Source organism: Lithobates pipiens, unplaced genomic scaffold, assembly GCF_037356315.1.
Source record: "Lithobates pipiens isolate NorthernLeopardFrog02 unplaced genomic scaffold, aLitPip1_a1.2 Scaffold_22, whole genome shotgun sequence".
Classification (NCBI taxonomy): Eukaryota; Metazoa; Chordata; class Amphibia; order Anura; family Ranidae; genus Lithobates; species Lithobates pipiens.
This window is the reverse complement of record NW_027507784.1, coordinates 18428712-18441193: the sequence shown is the minus strand read 5'-3', so window position 1 is coordinate 18441193 and position 12482 is coordinate 18428712. Positions and strand designations below refer to the sequence as shown.

Here is a 12482-nt window from a genome sequence, read left to right as displayed (position 1 = left end):
GTATGGCCCATGATGGCTTCCTTCCAGTCTCAGGACTCACTACTAGATAAGTAAGAGCTCCATTCTGTGACTATAAATGCAGCATTTAGTTCATATGACGATACAAAGGGCTCCTTAAACCAATCCAGCAGGGAGGGTAATTTACCTACTTTCCTAGGTAGATGTCACAGAAGCACCCTTCATTGCTACACCCCCTCCTGGACACCATGGAACCCTAATGCCCCGTACACTTGATCAGACTTTTCGACAACAAAACCGCAGATTTTTGTTTGAAGGTTGTTGGCTCCAATTTGTCTTGCATACACACGGTCACACAAACGTTGGCCAACATTTACGAATGTGGGAACGTGGTGACATACAAGACGTATGATGAGCCAAGAAAAAGGAAGTTCAATAGATAGTGCGGCTCCTTCTGCTGGATTCCGAGCATGCGTGAGCTTTTGTGCAACTAATTTGTGTACACACGATCGGAAATTCAGACGACAATGTTTTGTTGGTGGAAAATTTGAGAACCTGCTAACCAACATTTGTTTGGCGGAAAGTCCGACAGTTTGATGGAGCGTACACACGGTCGGACTTTCAGCCAACAATCTCACATCCAACATTTCCCGTCGGGGAACATCCTATCATGTGTACACGGCAATAGTGTTACCTTCAGCATTGGGTAATGCTGATTTCTTAGGGGGACCCTTGTATTTTTGAGGAAACCCTTAACAAAGCAACCCACAAAGTCAAAGAATATATTGGTTCATATTAATATAGCAGAGGTGCTACATGCTTGCCATACCCTTAGTATGGGGATTACAGCTTGCATGCCTGGTTAGCTCTCGAACATGGGGGCTTTTTTTTTCCGTAAACAGGCTGAGGGACTGCAAGGGAAATGTGAAGGAAACATTCACATGCTTTTTCAAATGTTTCAAAATTGTTGGTCTTTTTTAGTTTATAGTGCAAAAAAAAAAAAAAAGTGGAGGTGATCAAATACCACAAAAAGAAAGCTCTATTTGTGGGGGGGGGGGGGGGGGGGAGGACAGCAATTTTATTTGGGTAAAGATTTGCAGGACTGCGCAATTGTCCATTAAAGTAACGCAGTGTCTTATCGCAAAAAAATGGCATGTCATTAAGGGGATAAAACCTTCACATCCTTAACCACTACAATACAGGTCACTTTCACCCCCTTCCTTCCCAGCCCAATTTTCAGCTTTCATCGCTCTAGCGCTTTCAGTGACAATTGCGCGGTCATGCTACACTGTACCCAAATGAAATTGTTATCATTTTGTTCGCACAAATAGAGCTTTATTTTGGTGGTATTTATTCACGACTCCCTTTTTTATTTTTTGCGATATAAGCGCAAAAAAAGCGGAAATTTGGAAAAAAAGCAATATTTTCTTTTTTCTATTTTAAAAGAAATCCAATAAAATCAAATTTTGTCATAAATTTAAGCCAAAATGTATTTTGCTACATGTTTTCGGTAAAAAAAAAATCCGTTAAGTGTATAATAATTGGTTTGTGTGATCACGGACATATGTACGCAAATGATCATGTACATATGTGTGCAGGTGATCACGTACATATGTGTGCAGATAATCATTGGGACATGTGATTTTAGTGGGACATATGTGTGGGATATGTGTTTTTATTATTAGGGACATGTATGTTTTTGGGACATGTGTGTTTTGGGGACATATGTGGGGACTGTGTTTACACTGTGTTGTGTGTTTACACTAGACTGGTGATCAGTGAGTAAAAAGCTGTAAAAAACAGCTCATACTCACTGATCATCAGCCGGCTGCAGCGTTCTGCTCTCCTCTCCTCAGCGTTGACTTCCGTGTGAGGAGAGGAGGAGCCGATTGCCTAGCAACCGGCTGTTTGTTTACATCACATGACGGCCGTGATTGGACACGGCCGTCATGTGATCAGGAGGGCCAATCACAGAGCCCTCCTGCCGATCTGAGATGTGCCGTGTCCGGGTGACACGAGCACATAGGGATTGTGCCGCTGCGCGGGCACGCGCGCACGCGATCCCGCTACTTCTGAAGGACGTTCCTGAACGTCCTATCAGAAGTAGACGGCTCCCACCCGGCCGTATATATGCATTGGCCGGGTGGGAAGTGGTTAAGTGGTTAAAATCGCCTTCGGCTTAACAAAAACAGCATTATTTCTAAATGGTACTCTAATAACAAACTCTTTGATTTCAGAAAAATGTTTACAGTTTGAATTCGACTGGAATTCGATGTAAAATTTGATTCGAATTTCAATTTGAAATTCATTTAGTTATTTGGATCATTAGGTAAACTTTGTTGACCATTCAGATATATCCAAATAATGAAAAATATGTCTATTATTTATACAGGGTGAATGTTTCCCAAAGAATATTGAGTACATTTTGATTTATTTCAGGTTAAGTGGTCATTAAATTATAACTGACCCCCATAGATATCATAAATAATTATGCAAAACATTGTTGGACATTCAGGGGTCTATTTAGCTATATTTTGAGGAATTTACAGAAATGACAGAAATGTATTAGGAACGCAGGAAACCATCAGGGCACGTAACATTTTATTACAGAGATACAGGGGAGATTATAGGAATTGTTAATATACAATCAGGACATGTAAAAGTTTGTTGTGACATTTGGAATGATAGAACTTACCAGCAAATCCTAATATTTGAACGGATAGTAATCCATTCCCCCGAGCATTTAGGGTCCAAGATCCCACAGCCGGATTTTTTACCAAAAAGGATCTTATAAAAACAGTATTGTAAAATAATTGATAATAATCATAGTAAAAATTTAAATAATAATTGAGAGTAAAAGGATTCTGATTAAATGCGGTCGTGTTTCCTAAAGAAAAAATATAAATAGAAGTTCTTTTTAAAATAATACATAAAATGAAAACAAATAAAAATACATCAAATTTGTTTAGATCTGAGAATGGTGACCATCAGAACTGTAGTAATGTCCGTTCCCAGAGGTCACACAGCTGGTTGGTAGAAACGTTTGATATACTGAATGTGGTGTCACAATTTGAATGTTTAAAGACTGCAGAAATAATGTGTATAGTATTCATAAGACAGATCGATTTCCTGACTGCTTCTTACTGGAAGAAAGATCTGGAGGATGTTTATGAAAATCATCGGACACTTTTGACACTTTTTTGGGACCGTTGTCATTTATACAGCGATCAATGCTATAAAAATGCACTGATTACTGTATTAATTATACTGGCAGGGAAGGGGTTAACACTAGGTGGTGATTAAGGGGTCAAGTGTGTCCTAGGGAGTGATTCTAACTGCAGGGAGGGTAGTCTTCCACTCACATGACAGAGATCACTGCTCCCGATGATGTCACAAGGCAGAACAGGGAAATGCCTTGTTTACATAGGAATCTCCCCGATCTTCTGCTCCATGACACAATCGCCAGGAGACCGGAGGACATCGAGTCCACAGGTCCTGTGGGCACGGTCCCGCTGTACGTCATTTACAGTATACAGTGATCAGTGCATATTTTTAGCACTGATCACTGTAATAATTTCACTGGTCCCAAAAAAGTGTCAAAAGTGTCCGATCTATCTGCCGCAATGTCGCAGTCCTGCTAAAAATCGCTGATCACCACCATTACTAGTAAAAAAAATAATAATCAAAATGCCATAAATCTACCCGCTATTTTGTACACACTATACATTTTTCACAAAACAATAAATATATGCTAAAAAATGTGAAGGGGATTTGGGACTTTTAGATGAAGCAATTGTATAGTATAGACAAACTGTAAATTAATGATATTTAAATATTTATTAAATTGAAGACATTCATCTAGAATCATAAAGAATATAATTTATTTCATATACATTTATACTGCACATAAGGCCTGAACATCATGAGTAAGATAATATAATCAAAACGATATAAGATCAAAGTCAAATAAATAAATAAATAAATAAAGAAGGAGAAAATAATACTAAAAAATTTATAATTGCTATGGCGAGAAAATGCCACAGCGACAGATCCAAAACTGGCATATGCACCCACAGGACCTATACAGATCTATTGACTAATCTAAGGACCATATCATGAAATGTTGATAAAAGCTGGGTAGGGATCAATCCATATGGAATACAACTGTGTCATCAAGTATAGCTCGGCGCGTTTCGTGGATTTTTCCACTCGTCAGGAGCAAATGTACCAGAGATTCCTATAAAAGTATATATGCACCTCTATATTATGCCGCCTCAGCTCCCGTGTTGGGATGTATATCCGTGGCCTGCCCTGCGCCGGTCACCATGCGCTGCGTATACGGTTTGGGTTGGTGAGTGTGTTTGGTGAGCCATCTATTGACATATAATATCTGGTATAATTTGTATTTTATATATTGACATATCTTATATACTTTTATAGGAATCTCTGGTACATTTGCTCCTGACGAGTGGAAAAATCCACGAAACGCGTCGAGCTATACTTGATGACACAGTTGTATTCCATATGGATTGATCCCTACCCAGCTTTTATCAACATTTCATGATATGGTCCTTAGATTAGTCAATAGATCTGTATAGGTCCTGTGGGTGCATATGCCAGTTTTGGATCTGTCGCTGTGGCATTTTCTCGCCATAGCAATTATACATTTTTTAGTATTATTTTCTCCTTCTTTATTTATTTATTTATTTATTTGACTTTGATCTTATATCGTTTTGATTATATTATCTTACTCATGATGTTCAGGCCTTATGTGCAGTATAAATGTATATGAAATAAATTATATTCTTTATGATTCTAGATGAATGTCTTCAATTTAATAAATATTTAAATATCATTAATTTACAGTTTGTCTATACTATACAATTGCTTCATCTAAAAGTCCCAAATCCCCTTTACATTTTTTACTGATTATCGGGATGGAAGCACCATGTTGTGCTTCATTTAAAGTCCCAAACTTCTCTCCCCCCCTCTGTTTTAAATAAATATATGCTATTTCTTATTGGGATTTTTTTTAATTGAAAATATGTAGAAGAATACATATTGACCTAAACTGATGAAGAAATTAGATATGTTTTAATTATTTTATTGGGTATGTTTTATAACAAAATTGTTGGTATTTATTTGTTCATAGCCCAAAAATAAAAACCACAGAGGTGATCAAATGCCTCCAAAAGAAAGCTCTATTTGTGGGGAAAAAAGGACATCAATTTCATTATTGTACAGCAATAATGGTCTGGTCATTAAGGAGGTAAAACCTTCTGGTCCTTAAGTGGTTAAGCTGACAGTCAGGATGACCTTGTATCCTCGGTAGGGATGAGTTGAACACCCCCCTGTTCGGTTCACATCCAGAACATGCGAACAGGCAAAAAATTAGTATGAACACGCAAAAATTCTAAAATGTTAAAATTCTAAATTCTATGGGACACAAACATGAATAATCAAAAGTGCTAATTTTAAAGGCTTATATGCATGGCATTGTCATAAAAAGTGTTTGGGGACCCGGGTCCTGCCCCAGGGGACATGTATCAATGCAAAAAAGGTTTGAAAAACTGAAGTTTTTTCGGGAGCAGTGATTTTAATAATGCTTAAAGTGAAACAATAAAAGTGTAATATTCCATTAAATTTCATACCTGGGGGGTGTCTATAGTATGCCTGTAAAAGGGTGCATGTTTCCCATGTTTAGAACAGTTTGACAGCAAAATGACATTTCTAAAGGAAAAAAAGTCATTTAAAACTACTCACGGCTACAATGAATTCTCGGCCCGACAATACACATAAAAGTTCATTGATAAAAACGGCTTGGGGATTTCCCCACAGGGGAATCCCGAACCAAAATGTAAAAAAAAAATGTGTGGGGTCCCCCTAAGTTCCATACCAGGCCCTCGAGGTCTGGTATGGATATTAAGGGGAACCCCTCACCAAAATGTAAAAGAAAATGGTGTGGGGTCCCCTAAAAATCCATACCAGACCCTTATCTGAGCATGCAACCTGGCAGGCTGCAGGAAAAAAGGGGGGATGAGAGAGCGCCCCCCTCATGAACCGTACCAGGCTACATGCCCTCAACATGGGGACAGGGTGCTTTGGGGTAGCCCCAAAGCACCTTGTCCCCATGTTGATGGGGAAAAGGGCCTCATCCCCACAACCTTTGCCCGGTGGTTGTGGGGGTCTGTGGGCAGGGTACTTATCAGAATCTGGAAGTCCCCTTTAACAAGGGGACCCCCAGAACCCAGCATGTGTGAATTGGTAATGGGGTACAAATTTACCCCTATCATTTCACAAAAAAAGTGTCAAAAGGGTTAAAAAACACAAGAGACATTTTTTGACAAGTTCTTTGATAATTTCTTCTTCTTCTTCTTTCCGCTTCTTCCATCTTCTTTCTTCTGGTCTTCCTTCAGTGTTCTTCTTCCTCCATCTTCTTGTTCTTCTCCATCTTCTTCTCCATCTTCTTCTTCCTCCGCTCTTCTCGTCCCGCATCTTGCTCCGGCTTCTTCTCTGCTGGGGGGTGGGATCTGGGGGTCCCCTTGTTAAAGGGTGCTTCCAGATTCCAATAATCCCCCTGCCCGCAGACCCCCAAAACCACCAGGCAAGGGTTGTGGTGATGAGGCCTTCTCCCCATCAACTTGGGGGCAAGGTGGTTTGGGGTGGGCCGCTATCCCAAAACCCCCTCCCAATGTTGAGGGCATGTGGCTTGGTATGGTTCAGGAGGGGGGTGCTCTCTTGTCCCCCACTCTTTTCCTGTGGCCTGCCAGGTTGCATGCTCGGATAAGGGTCTGGTATGGATTTTTGGGGGGAAGTGTCATTTTGCTGTCAGACTGTTCTAAACACAGGAAACATGCGCCCCTTTACAGGCATACTATAGACACCCCCCAGGTATGAAATTTAAAAGAATATTACACTTTTATTGTTTCTCTTTAACGATTATTAAAATCACTGCTCCCAAAAAAACGGCTGTTTTTAAAACTTTTTTTGCACTGATACATGTCCTCTGGGGCAGGACCCGGGTCCCCAAACACTTTTTATGACAATACCATGCATATAAGCCTTTAAAATTAGCACTTTTGATTTCATACATATTTTTTTAAAGGGTGATCATCAAGAATCAAGAACTGCCTCTGACTTTAATGAATGTCAGAAGTTTAAACTGAAATTATGATAATCCCTCGAAATTTCAACTTTGAACTTTCAGCCTCAATTCGAATTCAAATCTTGGAACCTCTTTCTGAGCATTTAATCTTCTTTAAAGCGGGAGTCCGCCGGGACTCCGCTTTTTTTTTTTTTAAAAGCCAGCAGCTACAAATACTGCAGCTGCTGACTTTTAAAATAGTGACACTTACCTGTCCAGCGCGCCCACGATGTCGGCACCCGAAGCCAATCTCTAGATCGTCACTCGGGTGCTGCCGCCGCCATCTTGGGTATGGGAATCAGGAAATGGAGCCTTTCGGCTTCATTTCCCGGTTTCCTACTGCGCATGCGCGAGTTGCGCTGAGCAATAAGGACGGTCCCCGCTGCCTCTGGGATCTGTGTGTTTCCCAGCAGGCAGCGGGGCACTTGCGGAAGGGGGCGGGCACTTGCGGAAAGGGGCGTAATCTACGCCCCTTTCCGCAGAGAGCTATTCCGGAAGTGGGTGCAGTTACCTGGATTATCCAGGTAACTGCACCCCCCTCCCCCCTGAAAGGTGCCAATTGTGGCGCCGGAGGGGGGGAGGATTCCGATGAGTGGAAGGTCCATTTTAGGGTGGACCTCCGCTTTAATGTAAGGATTCTTGTGACAAGGGCTAGAAATTACTTTTTTTTTTTAATAGAACTCAAATTATCTATACTGTATATTAGATTGGATTCTGCTGACTATTTGTAAACTTTCTGGTGCGGAAGTTCTTAATTCTAGTATTTAAAGTACAGTATATTTATACCCTCAATTTGTAAAACAACCCATTCAGTTTAAAATAGATATGAAAGGCAAAACATTTGTGTATAGAACAAGAAACATTATATACACCTTATTTTTCCCTTTTTTTATTATATGTCATTCCCTCTGTTCTCAGCTGCATAGGAGCTGGGAGAGGAAAAACAGCAGCACACTGTGATTGGCTGTGCAGGAGGGGGGTGTCAGGAGAAGAATTATCTTTGGAGGAAAGCAGGCTGAATCCTCAGCACAGCTAGAGGACTGGCCATGATGTGCTCTTATGCCCAGTGTGGTCAGTTTTTAATACAAAAGCAGAGAAACTGGCAAGAACACCAAAGATTTCACACAAAGGAAGCAATACAAAGAGAACAGGAGACCTTCTCATACAAGTACATGGTAGTACAGACAGTACAGTACAGTACAGACACATATCAGGAATATGAAATGTTGGGTTTATATATTTTTTAAGTGTTTGTTACAACGGTGGAAATGGATCAATACACGGATTAATGAATGTTCATGCTAAATTTCTGTAACTATGTTCTTACCATTTGGATCGGTGATATTCATAGTGAATTTGTCATCTCTACTGATCAGTAAATATGATAAGGAAGTTGTTATATTAAACACGTTAGTGTATTGGTCGGAAACATTTACATTTATGTCCAAGATTCGCACAGATGAGTTCAAAGGTTTAGACAAAAATAATTCCAAAGAGTTCATAAACTGCATGATATAATATAGAGAAAAAAAATATTTAATTTCTTTATGTTTAAGCCAAATGGATAAAACTTATTAGCAGATAATACTGTGCAAAAAAACACACTCCGGCATCCCCCATACTCATGGATCTATCTCCGCTCTATATCTGCTTGCTCTGCTATCATTAACAAATTTTCTTATTTACATACATATAAGGTGCTTTGTCAGGGGGTCCCCCTTTTGGCAAGCCTCTTGTGTTGGTAGGGGGAGGGGCTGCAGGCTCTACCCCACCCCTTTACTAGCCAGCTAGGCTGCATGCTCACATTCAATTATTTGTATGGATTTTAAGGGGTCCTCGTGTTTTTTTTTGTTTTGTTTTTACATGGAATCCCCCATAAAATCTGTACCAGACCCAAAGGGTCTGGTATGGATTTCCGCAAGTGATGTAAAAAGGTCTGGTATGTATTTTAGGGTGGAACTATGCATTTCTTTTCATTCTTGTTGTATATTATGCTACATAAAAAAAAAAATGTAAAAAAAAAAATAGTACAGTTTAAATTGCCAGCAGATGTTGTTCATTGCCAGCTGCTGAAAAAAATAAAATCATTGGTGTACAGAACATCCCAAAATGTAATGTCCTGCTTGTGTGATTGACTCACTGATTTTCTCAGAAGACTGCACTAAGATACACATCAGATATTAGTTCACCCCCGGCAATTGGAATTTCAGATTTTGGGAGGTGTTGCCTAAGGGATGCAGACACTGCAGTTTTTCTCATCAGAATACAGAGAGTGCTCCGTATTCAGATTCAGATTCAGTCAGCAAAGGACATGGTGAAACAAATTCCTTCAGTTTGTTTGTTAAAATTATTGCAATGTACATTGATCACCAAGAGGGGATTGTTTTTTTTTTTTTTTCTCTCAACAAAATTGGAGACACTCTTTAAAGTAATGCAGATAACTGTGTTTCCATAACAAGAAAATAAAGACCAAACAAGAGAAAATCAACTTTGTACAACTACACAACTACTTACCTGATAAATATAATAATACATATAATAATACACATTGAAGAATTCCCCAAAGCTTTTTGATGAGATGTCATGGAATATTTTACTCTGTGGTTCATTTATGGTACAATAATTAGGTGTCAGCAGGAAGTAAACCTGAGGAGTAATATGTAATAAATTAATCAATGGGTCAGAGATACGTAGATGATGTATGACTTTACATGGACAACTCTTACTTGTGATTTCTTTTCCTCTAACAATGTATAAACCTCAGACAGGAGCTGAGTGTCATTGTAATCCACCATGGAACCAACCATATAAACCAAAATGATGGACTCAGCCGGAGAAATCTCCAGAGCTCTCTTCAGCCCATAGAGGAGGGACTGATTACAGGCATACAAATGGCTGGAATCCTCAGGACTTACTGGATAGTTATTTAAAGTTTGCTGGAAATAGTCCTTCTCCGAAGTGATGGTTACATTTGTTTCTAGATAGAAAGCAGTTTACAAAATAGAAAACAGTTGTTTAAACACTGACAACAGCATTATAAAGTAAAAGGGTTTATAAACCTCTAGTGGAAGTCTAGTTGTGCATGGTCTTTTTCTTGAAGTTTAGATATATTTAGATCCCTGTTTACAAACACATGGAGGTCTATTTTTACTAAAAACACAATACGTTTCCAATCAGGAACATTTAGGAACATTATGGCCACAATCAGGAACAGTATGGCCACTAGATGGAGCTGACGATCAGAGGAGATAAACGTATTAGGCAAACTAGGGTGATTATTTGTAACAGAACCCCTTGAGAATAGACCCCTTAAAATCTAATCTAGAGCACCTTGTCTTCAGGGAATGTCCCATTCCCATTTCTGCTTAGTACGAGAACTAGGGCCAGGACAAGGGGTGCAGAAGGGGCACATGCCATGGGAGCAATGTTATTATATGGGGGTGGACTGAGCGTTTGCAGCTGCTCCATTCTCTAGCTGCCTCACTGACAGGAATGATGGCATTATCACTCCCGTCAGAAGTAGCAGGGCCTTGATAGCTGCTGGAGGGAGGATTCTGCTCTCTCCTCCATTCAGTAGCAACCTACTATGAGCATAAAATATGAGGGAACTAGCTGAGAACAGACCTCCTTTTTAGCCTCACTTGCTGATACAGCTGCCACTACCCAGACATGCCATGCCGTAACACCCCTGGCCAACCCCCTTCACCAGTTCAACACTTTTCATTGGTCAGCATTTGAACCAGGTCAGGTCAGGAGAGAAGACTGCTGTCCCTCCAGATTAGACATAGAGACTGCTAGCCTGGTAAACATTTTCTTCCATTGGCAGCCTGCATGGGATTAGTGCTGCAATGAGGCTCGCTAGGCTTTGGGTTGGACTGGCAGAAAACGCTAATGAAGGCAAATTGTCTAGGAATGGGCTTGTTTAGTTAAATTAAACAACAAAGGCCCTCTCAACCTCCCAGCTTCCCTTCCTTTCCCTTATCACACACCCTTCCCATTAAGCTACATGGAAGGGCAATGTTTAACATCTCAGCCTTGGGCACCAGTTGACCTTGACCCAGCACTGCTGAGAACATACTTAAGCTTCTAAATATATGAAGAGTAATGAGGGCCGAGCATTGTTCTTTACATCTCTTTCAGATAAATAAAGGTCTGCTTTCAACAAATACTTATTATTCTCATAATTTTTTTTTTAAAGAAAGCAAAAAAAAAAAAAGTCAGTAAAACAGCAAATAACTATAACTAATAACAGTTAAATTACAATACATAATCAAAAAAAAAAAAGAATTTAAAATATTCCCCCTGCAAACCTCTACAACATGTAATGGTAAAATCAGTAATTTTATTCCCAAAAAATTAATTAAATAATGCCTCAAATAAAAAAAACGTGATGCTATTTTTACCTGCATTGTCCAGTGTTATTGAGGTATATTGTCGGATGACACATGGAAATCTTGAAGATAAATATTTCAGAACTCTGTTCAATTGAAACAATAAACTTTCAGAATATTGATATTTATCCACCAAGACGGTAAAGGAGGTCCCCTCTGCAACACAAATTATCTATGTAAAAAATGTTTTTGATGTCCACATTCCATAGAGAATTTTCTAGACCAATGTTACAATCTATGTCCAGCCAAAACCTCTCTGTTTTATTTGGATAGAGTGTATAAGGATTGGAGCTCCCTTACTGTTATCAAGGGCTCACCTTACTTGTCCCCTCACTTCCTGTCACAGTGACAACAGCTTCATCAGACAGGAAGTGAGGGGAACTCTCCAACACGGATAGGAATGAATATGCTTTGTTTATTATTATTATTATTATTATTATTATAATACAGGATTTATATAGTGCCAACAGTTTGCACAGCGCTTAACAAAATGAACGCAGACATTACAGTTACATTGCAATTTGGTAAAAGAGGAATCAGGGGACCCTGCTTGTTAGAGCTTACAATCTAGGAGGGAGGGCCAATTGATACAAAAGGTAAAAGCTGTGGGGGATGAGCTGATGGAGAAAGTGAAATAATGTGTTTGTTAGAAGCAGGATAAGCTTATTTAAAGAGAAGGGTTTTCAGGGATTGTCTAAAGATGGATAGATTAGGGGACAGTCGGACAGATTGGGGTAGGGAGTTCCAGATGATGGGAGAAGCTCTGGAAAAATCCTGTAGGCAAGCTTGAGAGGAGGTGACAAGGGAGCTAGAGAGCAGGAGGTCTTGGGAGGACCGAAGACATCGGCTTGGTTGGTATTTTGAGACCAGGTTAGTGAGGTAGCTGGGGGCAGAGTTGTGGATGGCTTTGTAAATTACTGTTAGTACTTTGAATTTTTTGCATTGGGTAAGTGAAAGCCAGTGCAGGGATTGGCAGAGAGAGGTGGAGG

The 12482-nt window shown here is 39.7% G+C and overlaps 1 protein-coding gene across 1 annotated transcript in view; it reads right to left on the bottom strand.

Moving 5' to 3' along the window:
* Positions 1-12482, bottom strand: part of LOC143925618 (uncharacterized) — a 198252-nt gene that overhangs the window by 137731 nt on the left and 48039 nt on the right. Inside the window, exons 11-15 of the mRNA XM_077450089.1 lie at positions 11506-11649; positions 9829-10079; positions 9617-9748; positions 8430-8607; positions 2654-2845 (exon numbers count right to left, since the gene is read on the bottom strand). Of these exons, the coding sequence (XP_077306215.1) occupies positions 2654-2845; positions 8430-8607; positions 9617-9748; positions 9829-10079; positions 11506-11649 (897 nt within the window). The remainder of the gene's footprint in view (positions 1-2653; positions 2846-8429; positions 8608-9616; positions 9749-9828; positions 10080-11505; positions 11650-12482) is intronic.